Source organism: Procambarus clarkii, chromosome 10, assembly GCF_040958095.1.
Source record: "Procambarus clarkii isolate CNS0578487 chromosome 10, FALCON_Pclarkii_2.0, whole genome shotgun sequence".
NCBI classification, from domain to species: Eukaryota; Metazoa; Arthropoda; class Malacostraca; order Decapoda; family Cambaridae; genus Procambarus; species Procambarus clarkii.
Window position 1 is genome coordinate 17,634,380 of NC_091159.1, and position 17,906 is coordinate 17,652,285.

At 47.2% G+C, this 17,906-nt stretch overlaps 2 protein-coding genes across 2 annotated transcripts in view; one reads left to right on the forward strand and one right to left on the reverse strand.

Moving 5' to 3' along the window:
- The window catches only part of LOC123746828 (neurotrimin), a 38,034-nt gene extending 23,800 nt beyond the window's left edge, over positions 1–14,234 (reverse strand). Inside the window, exons 1-2 of the mRNA XM_069322414.1 lie at positions 14,036–14,234; positions 2,766–2,927 (exon numbers count right to left, since the gene is read on the reverse strand). Of these exons, the coding sequence (XP_069178515.1) occupies positions 2,766–2,927; positions 14,036–14,234 (361 nt within the window). The remainder of the gene's footprint in view (positions 1–2,765; positions 2,928–14,035) is intronic.
- Positions 1–17,906, forward strand: part of LOC138363002 (uncharacterized) — a 323,725-nt gene that overhangs the window by 201,464 nt on the left and 104,355 nt on the right. The gene's annotated exons all lie outside the window — the stretch shown is intronic.

The following is a 17,906-nucleotide window of genomic DNA, read 5'->3' on the forward strand; positions in this document are numbered from 1 at the left end:
TGCCCATTGTTTCTCGCCGGCGCCTGGGATCGAACCCGGGACCACAGGATCACGCGTCCAGTGTTCTGTCCGCTCAGCCACCGGCTCGATAAACCGCCACCAGGAAAAGTGTCCCGGGGGTGTTGTCTGTACAATGTTATCATATATGTTATCATATGATAACATCATGTTATCATATATGTTATTATATGATAACATCATGTTATCATATATGTTATCATATGATAACATCATGTTATCATATATGTTATCATATGATAACATCATGTTATCATATGATAACATCATGTTATCATATATGTTATCATATGATAACATCATGTTATCATATATGTTATCATATGATAACATCATGTTATCATATGATAACCATCGTATCTCTCATCTTTATATGGTAGGAAAATGATTTGATATTGGAATCATAACTCCCAATGCTTGTTGTCACTGACGTGTTTACAGTGTATTAGGGATTTAAGTTTAATTTAAATGATTCCTAAAAATATTCACGTGTGTTTGTTGGTAACGATATTTATTGTTTAGAATATAATTTATTTTCTATAATTTGTGAGAAATCCACAGGTGCCGTAATGAGGATTCGAACCTACGTTCTGGGTATTCCCAGATGCATTTTCTAGACGACTACGTCACGACATGGTAAAAAGTATTGTAACCTGGGGTGCTACTGCGCCCTCGGGGATTCCCGAGGCTTCCAGTGAAGCCAAACGCTGGAACACCCGGCGCATAGGTTCGAATCCTTACTACAGCTCTTGTAAATTTTCTCCTTGACATATTACGAAAATGTGATTTTTCTTTGTATTTCTATAATTAATTTTTGTTTCATTCTTTTAGATCCATTGACATTACAGACTTGCAGGAAAGTCTGTTCTTGTAAATGTATATAGTAGTAGACAATCATAAGTCTCAGGAGACTATGGAGTTGGGCTCTGCTTGTTGGCCTGGAGTGGCCTCTCCAGGGCGTAAAGCCAGGGTAGGTTGATACGGAGGAGAAGCTGTTACCCATGCAGCAGGTCCTCCCTCTCCACCGCGCCGAAAGTCTTCAATGGAAAGGCAAACGTCTTTATATAATAAAAAATTGTATAATAAATACAGACTAAGCCGCTATGAGCGATAGAAAAGGGGAAGATCTCGTAAGAGGACATGTAAATGGACCTCGTAAGTGAACACGTAAGTGGACACGTAAGTGGACACGTAAGTGGACCTCGTAAATGGACCTCGTAAGTGAACACGTAAGTGGACACGTAAGTGGACACGTAAGTGGACACGTAAGTGGACCTCGTAAATGGACCTCGTAAGTGAACACGTAAGTGGACACGTAAGTGGACACGTAAGTGGACACGTAAGTGGACACGCAAGTGGACACGTAAGTGAACACGTAAGTGGACACGTAAGTGGACACGTAAGTGGACATGTAAGTGAACACGTAAGTGGACACGTAAGTGGACACGTAACTGGACACGTAAGTGAACTCGTAAGTGGACACGTAAGTGGAAACGTAAGTGAACACGTAAGTGGATCTCGTAAGTGAACACGTAAGTGGATCTCGTAAGTGAACACGTAAGTGAACCTCTTAAGTAATTAAATTAAGTTAAGTAGACACTAAGTGGCTGACGTATCCCGCCACTCGCAGCGATAGTTTCTCAACCACTCCTGACCAGAAAACCCCAAAAATAACACTACCTCTGGCAACAACTGCTCGAACGTCCAGAAACGGACGGTTGTAACCTCCCAAAACTCCCGCTTTGAGCTGTTGGAATACTCCAATTACGCCAACACTTTAAACAGTAACGCATTAGCCTAAACTATCCGCTGCTAGGCCTAAATAGGCTATTCTAGTGATAAATAGTACATGTGTGTACTATACTAGGCCCATAGGTAAGATGGGGTTTGCTTGTTTCTCTCTTCCTCAGGCCCAATAGAACGAAATGGGAACTGTCTTGGGGTTATCTTGAGATGATTTCGGGGCTTTAGTGTCCCCGCGGCCCGGTCCTCGACCAAGCCTTCACCCCCAGGAAGCAGCTCGTGACAGCTGACTAACTCCCAAGGTACCTATTTACTGCTAGGTAACTGGACCATCAGGGTGAAAGAAACTCTACCCATTGTTTCTCCCCGGCCCTGAGATCGAACCCGGGACCACAGAATCACGCGTCCAGTGTTCTGTCTGCTCAGCCGCCGGTCCGCCGAGTGCAAACAGTCCATTTTTTGTACGTTCGACCCATAGTTGCTGGTGTATGTAGTGAAGGTCTCCAGCAGCTAGTGAGGGCCCCAAGACTCACCATAACCTCACGCTCCTCACACACTCAAGTCAGTAAAGTCCATGAGAAGTGAGGCACGGTACTGCTGACCAAATGAGGACATACCAGGCACAGGTGAGGACGCCAGGTCACATGAGTATGAGTGACGCCGTGAGTTAGACGAAGGCGTCACCGGTCGGCCGGTCGGCCGAGCGGACAGCACGCTGGACTTGTGATCCTGTGGTCCTGGGATCGATCCCAGGCGCCGGCGAGAAACAATAGGCAGAGTTTCTTTCACCCTATGCCCCTGTTACCTAGCAGTAAAATAGGTACCTGGGTGTTAGTCAGCTGTCACGGGCTGCCTCCTGGGGGTGGAGGCCTGGTCGAAGACCGGGCCGCGGGGACACTAAAGGCCCGAAATCATCTCAAAATAACTTCAAGAAGGCGGGTGAGGGTGTACGAGGCGGGAGAATGAGTCATGAGGATGAGTGAGGGGTCGGAGAAGGGCGTCACCTTGACTGCCACGGGCGGCGGAGAAGGGGTGGGCGTCCTCCCTCGTCCAGCGGATGTTGGGGTTGGGCACGCCCCGGGCACGGCACACCAGACGCACGTCGTGGCTCTCCTGCACGGACACGTGCGACACGCTACTCTCCTCGTCCACGAACTGCGGCGGCACTGAAACGACACGGAATCATTCGTTAGTACACGGACATGTACAAGAACACGGAGACACAAGTACACGGTGACACAAGTACACGGTGACACAAGTACACGGTGACACAAGTACACGGTGACACAAGAACACGGTGACACAAGTACACGGAGACACAAGTACACGGAGACACAAGTATACGGAGACACAAGTACACGGAGACACAAGAACACGGAGACACAAGAACACGGAGACACAAGTACACGGAGACACAAGAACACGGTGACACAAGTACACGGTGACACAAGAACACGGTGACACAAGTACACGGTGACACAAGAACACGGTGACACAAGAACACGGTGACACAAGTACACGGCGACACAAGTACACGGTGACACAAGTACACGGTGACACAAGAACACGGTGACACAAGAACACGGTGACACAAGAACACGGTGACACAAGAACACGGTGACACAAGAACACGGTGACACAAGTACACGGTGACACAAGTACACGGTGACACAAGAACACGGTGACACAAGAACACGGTGACACAAGAACACGGTGACACAAGAACACGGTGACACAAGAACACGGAGACACTTACAAGAACACAGAGACACTTACAAGAACACGGAGACACTCTCAAGAACACGGAGACACTCTCAAGAACACGGAGACACTTACAAGAACACAGAGACACTTACAAGAACACGGAGACACTCTCAAGAACACGGAGACACTCACAATAACACGGAGACACTCACAATAACACGGAGACACTCACAGTAACACGGAGACACTCACAATAACACGGAGACACTCACAATAACACGGAGACACTCACAAGAACACGGAGACACTCACAAGAACACGGAGACACTCACAATAACACGGAGATACTCACAAGAACACGGAGACACAAGAACACGGAGACACTTACAAGAACACGGAGACACTCACAATAACACGGAGACACTCACAATAACACGGAGACACTCACAGTAACACGGAGACACTCACAATAACACGGAGACACTCACAAGAACACGGAGACACTCACAATAACACTGAGACACTCACAATAACACGGAGACACTCACAATAACACGGAGACACTCACAAGAACACGGAGACACTCACAATAACACGGAGACACTTACAAGAACACGGAGACACTCTCAAGAACACGGAGACACTTACAAGAACACAGAGACACTCTCAAGAACACGGAGACACTTACAAGAACACGGAGACACTTACAAGAACACGGAGACACTCACAATAACACGGAGACACTCACAGTAACACGGAGACACTCACAATAACACGGAGACACTCACAAGAAACGGAGACACTCACAATAACACGGAGACACTCACAAGAACACGGAGACACTCACAATAACACTGAGACACTCACAATAACACGGAGACACTCACAATAACACGGAGACACTCACAAGAACACGGAGACACTCACAATAACACGGAGACACTTACAAGAACACGGAGACACTCTCAAGAACACGGAGACACTTACAAGAACACAGAGACACTCTCAAGAACACGGAGACACTTACAAGAACACGGAGACACTTACAAGAACACGGAGACACTCACAAGAACACGGAGACACTCACAATAACACGGAGACACTCACAGTAACACGGAGACACTCACAAGAACACGGAGACACTCACAATAACACGGAGACACTCACAAGAACACGGAGACACTCACAATAACACGGAGACACTCACAGTAACACTGAGACACTCACAAGAACACGGAGACACTCACAAGAACACGGAGACACTCACAATAACACGGAGACACTCACACGAACACGGAGACACTCACAATAACACGGAGACACTCACAATAACACGGAGACACTCACAATAACACGGAGACACTCACAAGAACACGGAGACACTCACACGAACACGAGTCAAAAGCAGAAAGGAGTTTTCTTCAAAAATGTTGTTTTATTAACGGAGCTCTGACTCACCACAGGGTTGAACAAATATATAAGTCTAAAACATTAACAAATATAATACACTGGAAAAAACATGAGGGGCGTGGGTGGGGCCGGGCGGGGTTGGGTGGGGCGGGGCGGGGCGGGGTGGGGCGGGGCGGGGCGTGGCGGGGCGGGGCGGGGCGGGGCGGGGTGGGCGTGGCGGGGCAGGGCGGAACGAGGGGGGCAGCATGGCGCGGGTGATGGCGCGTTGAAATTGCCGCTTGGAAAGGCTGCAGGAGAGGGTCCGTGGCCGCGCCTACCGGCCTCGGTGTGTGGGGGACACGCCATGGTCTTCAAGATTATGTAGGTAGCTTGTATTGACCTAGCTGTATTCACCTGCATGCGGGGGGTTGAGCTCTCGCTCTTTCGGCTCGCCTCTAACTGTCAATCAACTGATTTTTTTTCACACACACCGGAAGCAGCTCGTAACAGCTGTCTAACTCCCTGGTACCTATTTACTGCTAGGTAACAGGGGCATCAGAAGTGAAAGAAACTCTGCCCATTTATTTCTGCCTCCACCGGGGATCGAACCCGGAACCTCAGGACTACGAATACGAAGTGCTGTCCACTCAGCTGTCAGGCCCCCCCAGGCTTGTGTTTGGGGTTGCTCCCTTATACGGCATCAGTGGTGCGCAGTGTTGAGGTACAGTGTTCTGTATTCTACAGCCTCGACAACCAACTTGCCCGAAACGCTATGCTTACTAGTTAGTGGCTTTAGGTATTGTATGTACTACCTCTATCTATAAGTTCAACATTATGTTTGTAAATCAACTATGTATGTACTTTCCTGAATAAAATTTACTTTACAACCAGAGCGCGACTCGATAGTCTCCTGAGACTACAGGATGACAACTACTACTTCAGTATTCTCTTTATAAGGAAATGTATATGTTAAACCTCAGAATGTTCGGTAATATGTTTATTGTTTATGATGTGTGTATATATATGTATTAACACGATGTACTGAACGGGGTGAGAATAGCTTGAGCTACCTTATCCCTTTGTGTGTATTTTACCTCAATAAACTTATTTCAATTTCAATTTAATTTCTCTGTATACCGGCTGTGGCGCCCAGTTCCTGGTGTAGGTACCCACCTGCCACCGTTGGGGTCCCTTGTGTTGTGGCGCCCAGTTCCTGGTGTAGGTACCCACCTGCCACCGTTGGGGTCCCTTGTGCTGTGGCGCCCAGTTCCTGGTGTAGGTACCCACCTGCCACCGTTGGGGTCCCTTGTGCTGTGGCGCCCAGTTCCTGGTGTAGGTACCCACCTGCCACCGTTGGGGTCCCTTGTGCTGTGGCGCCCAGTTCCTGGTGTAGGTACCCACCTGCCACCGTTGGGGTCCCTTGTGCTGTGGCGCCCAGTTCCTGGTGTAGGTACCCACCTGCCACCGTTGGGGTCCCTTGTGGCTACTGTTGTTTTATTGGGGAATATTCCCTTGTGCTGTGGCGCTGATTTGGAATGTTGCGTTACCTTATCTGTACTATTTTGGTGTTCCATGTAATGTGTGTACACTTGTATGTGTGTTGCATGTTGTGTGTGTACACTTGTATGTGTGTTGCATGTTGTGTGTGTACACTTGTATGTGTGTTGCATGTTGTGTGTGTACACTTGTATGTGTGTTGCATGTTGTGTGTGTACACTTGTATGTGTGTTGCATGTTGTGTGTGTACACTTGTATGTGTGTTGCATGTTGTGTCTGTACACTTGTATGTGTGTTGCATGTTGTGTGTGTACACTAGTATGTGTGTTGCATGTTGTGTGTGTACACTTGTATGTGTGTTGCATGTTGTGTGTGTACACTTGTATGTGTGTTGCATGTTGTGTGTGTACACTTGTATGTGTATTGCATGTTGTGTGTGTACACTAGTATGTGTGTTCCATGTTGTGTGTGTACACTAGTATGTGTGTTGCATGTTGTGTGTGTACACTTGTATGTGTGTTGCATGTTGTGTGTGTACACTTGTATGTGTGTTGCATGTTGTGTGTGTACACTTGTATGTGTGTTGCATGTTGTGTGTGTACACTAGTATGTGTGTTGCATGTTGTGTGTGTACACTTGTATGTGTGTTGCATGTTGTGTGTGTACACTAGTATGTGTGTTGCATGTTGTGTGTGTACACTAGTATGTGTGTTGCATGTTGTGTGTGTACACTTGTATGTGTGTTGCATGTTGTGTGTGTACACTTGTATGTGTGTTGCATGTTGTGTGTGTACACTTGTATGTGTGTTGCATGTTGTGTGTGTACACTAGTATGTGTGTTGCATGTTGTGTGTGTACACTTGTATGTGTGTTGCATGTTGTGTGTGTACACTTGTATGTGTGTTGCATGTTGTGTGTGTACACTTGTATGTGTGTTGCATGTTGTGTGTGTACACTTGTATGTGTGTTGCATGTTGTGTGTGTACACTTGTATGTGTGTTGCATGTTGTGTGTGTACACTTGTATGTGTGTTGCATGTTGTGTGTGTACACTAGTATGTGTGTTGCATGTTGTGTGTGTACACTTGTATGTGTGTTGCATGTTGTGTGTGTACACTTGTATGTGTGTTGCATGTTGTGTGTGTACACTTGTATGTGTATTGCATGTTGTGTGTGTACACTTGTATGTGTGTTGCATGTTGTGTGTGTACACTTGTACGTGTGTTGCATGTTGAGTGTGTACACTTGTATGTGTGTTGCATGTTGTGTGTGTACACTTGTATGTGTGTTGCATGTTGTGTGTGTACACTTGTATGTGTGTTGCATGTTGTGTGTGTACACTTGTATGTGTGTTGCATGTTGTGTGTGTACACTTGTATGTGTATTGCATGTTGTGTGTGTACACTAGTATGTGTGTTCCATGTTGTGTGTGTACACTAGTATGTGTGTTGCATGTTGTGTGTGTACACTTGTATGTGTGTTGCATGTTGTGTGTGTACACTTGTATGTGTGTTGCATGTTGTGTGTGTACACTTGTATGTGTGTTGCATGTTGTGTGTGTACACTAGTATGTGTGTTGCATGTTGTGTGTGTACACTTGTATGTGTGTTGCATGTTGTGTGTGTACACTAGTATGTGTGTTGCATGTTGTGTGTGTACACTAGTATGTGTGTTGCATGTTGTGTGTGTACACTTGTACGTGTGTTGCATGTTGTGTGTGTACACTTGTACGTGTGTTGCATGTTGTGTGTGTACACTAGTATGTGTGTTCCATGTTGTGTGTGTACACTAGTATGTGTGTTGCATGTTGTGTGTGTACACTTGTATGTGTGTTGCATGTTGTGTGTGTACACTTGTATGTGTGTTGCATGTTGTGTGTGTACACTTGTATGTGTGTTGCATGTTGTGTGTGTACACTAGTATGTGTGTTGCATGTTGTGTGTGTACACTTGTATGTGTGTTGCATGTTGTGTGTGTACACTAGTATGTGTGTTGCATGTTGTGTGTGTACACTAGTATGTGTGTTGCATGTTGTGTGTGTACACTAGTATGTGTGTTGCATGTTGTGTGTGTACACTTGTACGTGTGTTGCATGTTGTGTGTGTACACTTGTACGTGTGTTGCATGTTGTGTGTGTACACTAGTATGTGTGTTCCATGTTGTGTGTGTACACTAGTATGTGTGTTGCATGTTGTGTGTGTACACTTGTATGTGTGTTGCATGTTGTGTGTGTACACTTGTATGTGTGTTCCATGTTGTGTGTGTACACTTGTATGTGTGTTGCATGTTGTGTGTGTACACTAGTATGTGTGTTGCATGTTGTGTGTGTACACTTGTATGTGTGTTGCATGTTGTGTGTGTACACTAGTATGTGTGTTGCATGTTGTGTGTGTACACTTGTATGTGTGTTGCATGTAATGTGTGTACACTTGTATGTGTGTTCCATGTTGTGTGTGTACACTTGTATGTGTGTTGCATGTTGTGTGTGTACACTAGTATGTGTGTTCCATGTTGTGTGTGTACACTAGTATGTGTGTTGCATGTTGTGTGTGTACACTTGTATGTGTGTTGCATGTTGTGTGTGTACACTTGTATGTGTGTTGCATGTAATGTGTGTACACTAGTATGTGTGTTGCATGTTGTGTGTGTACACTTGTATGTGTGTTGCATGTAATGTGTGTACACTGGTATGTGTGTTGCATGTTGTGTGTGTACACTGGTATGTGTGTTGCATGTTGTGTGTGTACACTTGTATGTGTGTTGCATGTTGTGTGTGCACACTTGTACGTGTGTTGCATGTTGTGTGTGTACACTTGTATGTGTGTTGCATGTTGTGTGTGTACACTTGTATGTGTGTTGCATGTTGTGTGTGTACACTTGTACGTGTGTTGCATGTTGTGTGTGTACACTTGTACGTGTGTTGCATGTTGTGTGTGTACACTTGTATGTGTGTTGCATGTTGTGTGTGTACACTTGTATGTGTGTTGCATGTTGTGTGTGTACACTTGTATGTGTGTTGCATGTAATGTGTGTACACTAGTATGTGTGTTGCATGTTGTGTGTGTACACTTGTATGTGTGTTGCATGTTGTGTGTGTACACTTGTACGTGTGTTGCATGTTGTGTGTGTACACTTGTACGTGTGTTGCATGTTGTGTGTGTACACTTGTACGTGTGTTGCATGTTGTGTGTGTACACTTGTACGTGTGTTCCATGTTGTGTGTGTACACTTGTATGTGTGTTGCATGTTGTGTGTGTACACTTGTACGTGTGTTGCATGTTGTGTGTGTACACTTGTACGTGTGTTCCATGTTGTGTGTGTACACTTGTACGTGTGTTGCATGTTGTGTGTGTACACTTGTACGTGTGTTGCATGTTGTGTGTGTACACTTGTATGTGTATTGCATGTTGTGTGTGTACACTTGTACGTGTATTGCATGTTGTGTATGTACACTTGTATGTGTGTTGCATGTTGTGTGTGTACACTTGTACGTGTGTTGCATGTTGTGTGTGTACACTTGTATGTGTGTTGCATGTTGTGTGTGTACACTTGTATGTGTGTTGCATGTAATATGTGTACACTTGTATGTGTGTTGCATGTTGTGTGTGTACACTTGTATGTGTGTTGCATGTTGTGTGTGTACACTTGTATGTGTGTTGCATGTTGTGTGTGTACACTTGTATGTGTGTTGCATGTTGTGTGTGTACACTTGTATGTGTGTTCCATGTAATGTGTGTACACTTGTATGTGTGTTGCATGTTGTGTGTGTACACTTGTATGTGTGTTGCATGTTGTGTGTGTACACTTGTACGTGTGTTGCATGTTGTGTAGTGATGACCCAAGGGAGAAGCAAGTTTCAGTACTCGTGCATTAATGTTTGCTTTAGTCACTATAAGATATATTTTAGTTATAGTTCTATATAAAGTGTGTTTATATACAAAAAATAAAAAAACTCTTAATTTACCTGTTTAACGAGAAAATCCACAGGAGCTGTAACGTGGATTCGAACCTATGCGCTGGGTATTCCCAGATGCACAACTACGCCACAACATGGTCAAAAGAATTGCAACCTGGGGTGACTGCTGCACCCTCGGGGATTCCCGAGGCTTCCACTGAAGCCAAACTAAGGTTGCAGTTCTTTTAACCATGTCGTGACGTAGTCGTTTAGAGCGTGCATTTGGGAATACCAAGCGCATAGGTTCGAATCCTCATGACGGCTCCTGTGGATTTTATCATTGATATACTACGATAACATGATTTCTCTGTATACTTGTTTAACTACTAGGTGAACAGCGGCATCGTGTGAAAGGGAGTGTGCCCAACCGTTTCCATCCGGCCCGGGACAATTAGAAATAATTACTGTGATTTCACTCCTTTTTTACCATACAAATTCATACTATTTTCGTAATGTAAAGGTAACTATTTAATGATTATATTTTGTGTGTACACGGCCCAAGCTGTTCTGTCCAGGAGAGTTACCTGGAGGTGTGTGTGGAGAGTTACCTGGAGGTCTGTGTGGAGAGTTACCTGGAGGTGTGTGTGGAGAGTTACCTGGAGGTGTGTGTGGAGAGTTACCTACAGGTGTGTGTGGAGAGTTACCTGGAGGTGTGTGTGGAGAGTTACCTGGAGGTGTGTGTGGAGAGTTACCTACAGGTGTGTGTAGAGAGTTACCTGGAGGTCTGTGTGGAGAGTTACCTGGAGGTCTGTGTGGAGAGTTACCTACAGGTGTGTGTAGAGAGTTACCTGGAGGTCTGTGTGGAGAGTTACCTGGAGGTCTGTGTGGAGAGTTACCTACAGGTGTGTGTAGAGAGTTACCTGGAGGTCTGTGTGGAGAGTTACCTGCAGGTGTGTGTAGAGAGTTACCTGGAGGTCTGTGTGGAGAGTTACCTGCAGGTGTGTGTAGAGAGTTACCTGGAGGTCTGTGTGGAGAGTTACCTGCAGGTGTGTGTGGAGAGTTACCTGTAGGTCTGTGTGGAGAGTTACCTGCAGGTCTGTGTGGAGAGTTACCTGGAGGTCTGTGTGGAGAGTTACCTGGAGGTCTGTGTGGAGAGTTACCTGCAGGTGTGTGTAGAGAGTTACCTGGAGGTCTGTGTGGAGAGTTACCTGGAGGTCTGTGTGGAGAGTTACCTGGAGATGTGTGTGGAGAGTTACCTGGAGGTCTGTGTGGAGAGTTACCTGGAGGTCTGTGTGGAGAGTTACCTGGAGATGTGTGTGGAGAGTTACCTGCAGGTCTGTGTGGAGAGTTACCTGGAGATGTATGTGGAGAGTTACCTGGAGATGTGTGTGGAGAGTTACCTGGAGGTGTGTGTGGAGAGTTACCTGCAGGTGTGTGTGGAGAGTTACCTGGAGGTCTGTGTGGAGAGTTACCTGCAGGTCTGTGACATGGAGAGTTACCTGCAGGTGTGTGTGGAGAGTTACCTGGAGGTGTGTGTGGAGAGTTACCTGCAGGTGTGTGTGGAGAGTTACCTGCAGGTGTGTGTGGAGAGTTACCTGCAGGTGTGTGTGGAGAGTTACCTGGAGGTGTGTGTGGAGAGTTACCTGCAGGTGTGTGTAGAGAGTTACCTGGAGGTCTGTGTGGAGAGTTACCTGGAGGTCTGTGTGGAGAGTTACCTGGAGATGTGTGTGGAGAGTTACCTGGAGGTCTGTGTGGAGAGTTACCTGGAGGTCTGTGTGGAGAGTTACCTGGAGATGTGTGTGGAGAGTTACCTGCAGGTCTGTGTGGAGAGTTACCTGGAGATGTATGTGGAGAGTTACCTGGAGATGTGTGTGGAGAGTTACCTGGAGGTGTGTGTGGAGAGTTACCTGCAGGTGTGTGTGGAGAGTTACCTGGAGGTCTGTGTGGAGAGTTACCTGCAGGTCTGTGACGTGGAGAGTTACCTGCAGGTGTGTGTGGAGAGTTACCTGGAGGTGTGTGTGGAGAGTTACCTGCAGGTGTGTGTGGAGAGTTACCTGCAGGTGTGTGTGGAGAGTTACCTGCAGGTGTGTGTGGAGAGTTACCTGGAGGTGTGTGTGGAGAGTTACCTGCAGGTGTGTGTGGAGAGTTACCTGGAGGTCTGTGTGGAGAGCTACCTGCAGGTGTGTGTGGAGAGTTACCTGCAGGTGTGTGTGGAGAGTTACCTGCAGGTGTGTGTGGAGAGTTACCTGCAGGTGTGTGTGGAGAGTTACCTGGAGGTCTGTGTGGAGAGCTACCTGCAGGTGTGTGTGGAGAGTTACCTGCAGGTGTGTGTGGAGAGTTACCTACAGGTCTGTGTGGAGAGTTACCTGGAGGTGTGTATGGAGAGTTACCTGCAGGTGTGTGTGGAGAGTTACCTGCAGGTGTGTGTGGAGAGTTACCTGCAGGTGTGTGTGGAGAGTTACCTGCAGGTGTGTGTGGAGAGTTACCTGCAGTTGTGTGTGGAGAGTTACCTGCAGGTGTGTGTGGAGAGTTACCTGCAGGTGTGTGTGGAGAGTTACCTGCAGGTGTGTGTGGAGAGTTACCTGCAGGTCTGTGTGGAGAGTTACCTGCAGGTCTGTGTGGAGAGTTACCTGCAGGTCTGTGTGGAGAGTTACCTGCAGGTGTGTGTGGAGAGTTACCTGCAGGTGTGTGTGGAGAGTTACCTGCAGGTGTGTGTGGAGAGTTACCTGCAGGTCTGTGTGGAGAGTTACCTGCAGGTCTGTGTGGAGAGTTACCTGGAGGTGTGTGTGGAGAGTTACCTGGAGGTGTGTGTGGAGAGTTACCTGCAGGTGTGTGTGTGGAGAGTTACCTGCAGGTGTGTGTGGAGAGTTACCTGCAGGTGTGTGTGGAGAGTTACCTGCAGGTGTGTGTGGAGAGTTACCTGCAGGTGTGTGTGGAGAGTTACCTGCAGGTGTGTGTGGAGAGTTACCTGCAGGTGTGTGTGGAGAGTTACCTGCAGGTGTGTGTGGAGAGTTACCTGCAGGTCTGTGTGGAGAGTTACCTGCAGGTGTGTGTGGAGAGTTACCTCACAAACTATGAACAACTTTGCGTCTTGTGAAGCTCGTGGTGTATAGGGCAAAGGCTCAGATTTTTTTCTTATGGAATGACAAAACTTTCGTTATATTATATACGATTTAAATTTTTTAAATTTGAGTTAAAACTAAGAAATTTGATCAAATCAAACCTAACCAACTAATCTATCCTATCCAATCCTATGTCCACTATATTTTTTCCTATACTAGGTTTCCCACTCAGGGGGCCTGACAGCTGAGTGGACAGCGCTTCGGATTCGTAGTCGTGAGGTTTCGGGTTCGATCCCCGGCGGAGGCGGAAACAAATTAGTAGAGTTTCTTTCACCCCTGAAACCCCTGTTCACCTAGCGGTAAATAGGTACCAGGGAGTTAGACAGCTGCTACGGTCTGCTTCCTGTGGTGTATGTAACAAAAAGGAGGCCTGCTCGAACCTGTACACCAGTTGATTGACAGTTGAGAGGCGGGACTAAAGAGCCAGAGCTCAACCCGATGAGCAGACTGAGATGGAAGGGAAGGGAATTATCAAGGGAAAGCGCCAAGCCATTACGACTATATAGCACTTGGAAGGGGTCAGGATAAGGATTTGGGATGGGACGGGGGAAAAGAATGGTGCTCAACCACTTGGACGGTCGGGGATTGAACGCCGACCTGCATGAAGCGAGACCGTCGCTCTACCGTTCAGCCCAAGTGGTTAGGGAGACAGAGATGGCGAGACTTACCGACGACCTGGACGTAGCCGACCTGGTTGATGGCGGGCTCCATGTTGACCTGGCAGACGTAGTAGCCGGTGTCGTCCGGCTCCACCTGGAGGATGTGTAGGGTCCAGGTGGTGGGGTCCTCCCGCGTCACGCGGAACCTGGGGATGAGCGTGATGGTCGTCTCGTCTATGGTCAGCAGCATCACCCGGTTCAGGTGCATCCACGTCACCTGTGGGAGCAACACCAGGGGTCAGCACTAGGGGTCAGCACTAGGGGTTAGCACTAGGGGTCAGCACTAGGGGTCAGCACTAGGGGTCAGCACCAGGGGTCAGCAGCAGGGGTCAGCAGCAGGAGTCACACCAGGGGTCAGCAGCAGGAGTCACACCAGGGGTCAGCACCCTGGGCCACCGTGGGCCACCCTGAGCCACCGTGGACCACCGTGGGCCACCATGGGCCACCCTGGGCCACCGTGGGCCACCATGGGCCACCCTGGGCCACCGTGCACCACCGTGGGCCACCATGGGCCACCCTGGGCCACCGTGGGCCACCATGGGCCACCCTGGGCCACCGTGGGCCACCATGGGCCACCCTGGGCCACCGTGGGCCAAGACTGAAGGACAGCTAGGGTGCCACACAGTTATGGAGGGGAAGGGGGGGTGATCATACTTGGTGTATAGTTATTCGTGAGAAACTAAATTACAAATGTTTATTGTTTTTGTCTGTTTATGTTCATCAAGTTCACCAGCTGTTGTGTGTATGACAGTGTCACCAGCTGTTGTGTGACAGTGTCACCAGCTGTTGTATGATACTGTCACCAGCTGTTGTGTGTATGACAGTGTCACCAGCTGTTGTATGACAGTGTCACCAGCTGTTGTATGACAGTGTCACCAGCTGTTGTGTGTATGACAGTGTCACCAGCTGTTGTGTGACAGTGTCACCAGCTGTTGTATGACAGTGTCACCAGCTGTTGTATGACAGTGTCACCAGCTGTTGTATGACAGTGTCACCAGCTGTTGTGTGACAGTGTCACCAGCTGTTGTGTGACAGTGTCACCAGCTGTTGTATGATACTGTCACCAGCTGTTGTGTGTATGACAGTGTCACCAGCTGTTGTGTGACAGTGTCACCAGCTGTTGTGTGTATGACAGTGTCACCAGCTGTTGTGTGACAGTGTCACCAGCTGTTGTGTGACAGTGTCACCAGCTGTTGTGTGACAGTGTCACCAGCTGTTGTGTGACAGTGTCACCAGCTGTTGTATGATACTGTCACCAGCTGTTGTGTGACAGTGTCACCAGCTGTTGTGTGACAGTGTCACCAGCTGTTGTGTGACAGTGTCACCAGCTGTTGTGTGACAGTGTCACCAGCTGTTGTGTGACAGTGTCACCAGCTGTTGTGTGACAGTGTCACCAGCTGTTGTGTGACAGTGTCACCAGCTGTTGTGTGACAGTGTCACCAGCTGTTGTGTGACAGTGTCACCAGCTGTTGTGTGACAGTGTCACCAGCTGTTGTGTGACAGTGTCACCAGCTGTTGTATGCTACTGTCACCAGCTGTTGTGTGACAGTGTCACCAGCTGTTGTGTGACAGTGTCACCAGTGTCACGAACTGTGAACCTCCAGTTGGGCACGAACCGAGGGTGTTGAACTCACACTACTTGATTGTGAGTTGATGACTTGGCTCACTCCACAAGGATCCCAAGTCAACCCCCATGCCTGGCCCCCATGTCCACCCCCATGTCCACCCCTCTGCCCGGCCCCCATGTCCACCCCCCATGTACGTGCATGAGCGTGTCCTCGTGCATGTCCCCCCCACCATACACTGGTGTACAGCTAAACAAATAACACAGCAGAAAAAGGCTGAGCCTCGCTACAAATTGCTTCAGCGCACAACTGCTGCCGATATTAAACAAGGTGAGTCAAAATCATTAGTTTGTGTCCTGGCCATAAGCCTATAAATTTCCACCTAACTATATTTTACACATAGATAAATGTTGGGTGAGAGAAGCTACGATAAACTACTCCTGTCTGCTTCGCTCCGTGCAGCACGGGAGAGTTAGCACAATCAGGCAAGCTTGCTTTGTTTGGGTACGTAATATGTGTCTTTATGTGTTGCTGCATGTGTCCGCAAGTGTGTTTCTTTATGTGTTGCTACATGTGTCCGCAAGTGTGTTTCTTTATGTGTTGCTGCATGTGTCCGCAAGTGTGTGTTTCTTTATGTGTTGCTGCATGTGTCCGCAAGTGTGTTTCTTTATGTGTTGCTGCATGTGTCCGCAAGTGTGTTTCTTTATGTGTTGCTGCATGTGTCCGCAAGTGTGTTTCTTTATGTGTTGCTACATGTGTCCGCAAGTGTGTTTCTTTATGTGTTGCTACATGTGTCCGCAAGTGTGTTTCTTCGTGTGTTGCTGCATGTGTCCGCAAGTGTGTTTCTTTATGTGTTGCTGCATGTGTCCGCAAGTGTGTTTCTTTATGTGTTGCTGCATGTGTCCGCAAGTGTGTTTCTTTATGTGTTGCTACATGTGTCCGCAAGTGTGTTTCTTTATGTGTTGCTGCATGTGTCCGCAAGTGTGTTTCTTTATGTGTTGCTACATGTGTCCGCAAGTGTGTTTCTTTATGTGTTGCTGCATGTGTCCGCAAGTGTGTTTCTTTATGTGTTGCTGCATGTGTCCGTGAGTGTGTTTCTTTATGTGTTGCTGCATGTGTCCGCAAGTGTGTTTCTTTATGTGTTGCTGCATGTGTCCGCAAGTGTGTTTCTTTATGTGTTGCTGCATGTGTCCGTGAGTGTGTTTCTTTATGTGTTGCTGCATGTGTCCGCAAGTGTGTTTCTTTATGTGTTGCTGCATGTGTCCGCAAGTGTGTTTCTTTATGTGTTGCTGCATGTGTCCGTGAGTGTGTTTCTTTATGTGTTGCTGCATGTGTCCGCAAGTGTGTTTCTTTATGTGTTGCTGCATGTGTCCGCAAGTGTGTTTCTTCGTGTGTTGCTACATGTGTCCGCAAGTGTGTTTCTTCGTGTGTTGCTGCATGTGTCCGCAAGTGTGTTTCTTCGTGTGTTGCTGCATGTGTCCGCAAGTGTGTTTCTTCGTGTGTTGCTGCATGTGTCCGCAAGTGTGTTTCTTCGTGTGTTGCTGCATGTGTCCGCAAGTGTGTTTCTTCGTGTGTTGCTGCATGTGTCCGCAAGTGTGTTTCTTCGTGTGTTGCTGCATGTGTCCGCAAGTGTGTTTCTTCGTGTGTTGCTGCATGTGTCCGCAAGTGTGTTTCTTCGTGTGTTGCTGCATGTGTCCGCAAGTGTGTTTCTTCGTGTGTTGCTGCATGTGTCCGCAAGTGTGTTTCTTCGTGTGTTGCTGCATGTGTCCGCAAGTGTGTTTCTTCGTGTGTTGCTGCATGTGTCCGCAAGTGTGTTTCTTCGTGTGTTGCTTCTTCATGATTCCAGGGACGAATATTTGCTATATTTCTCATGGTTCTATTCACATGGGAAGGTTAAAAAAGGTGGGTTACATTTCACCTTTGTAACTGCACATTAATGACACTATGTAAAAAGACACATCGAACACCGTTTATGTTGGGCAGACGTCAATCTGTGTATTTATGTATTTGTATATGTAGGTTAGACTAGCATTTTAAAAGCACTACAATCACCTTCTGTGGTTGATTGTTCAATAAATCACTGAACTATATGTTTAACAGATCTCTAACCCTGTCCATGCAGGACATAAGGAAATGTATATATGATACCACCTGGATAATTATGTAGATATTTGTGAAGGTCTGAAATCATATTACGGTTTCAGTAATAGTCTACAAGTAAAATGGGAAGTGAACCTCAGTCTTATACAGAGATTATTCTTAAGTTCTATCTTTATTGTATTATAAATCAATGGTTTAAAATATAAAAAAGTTAA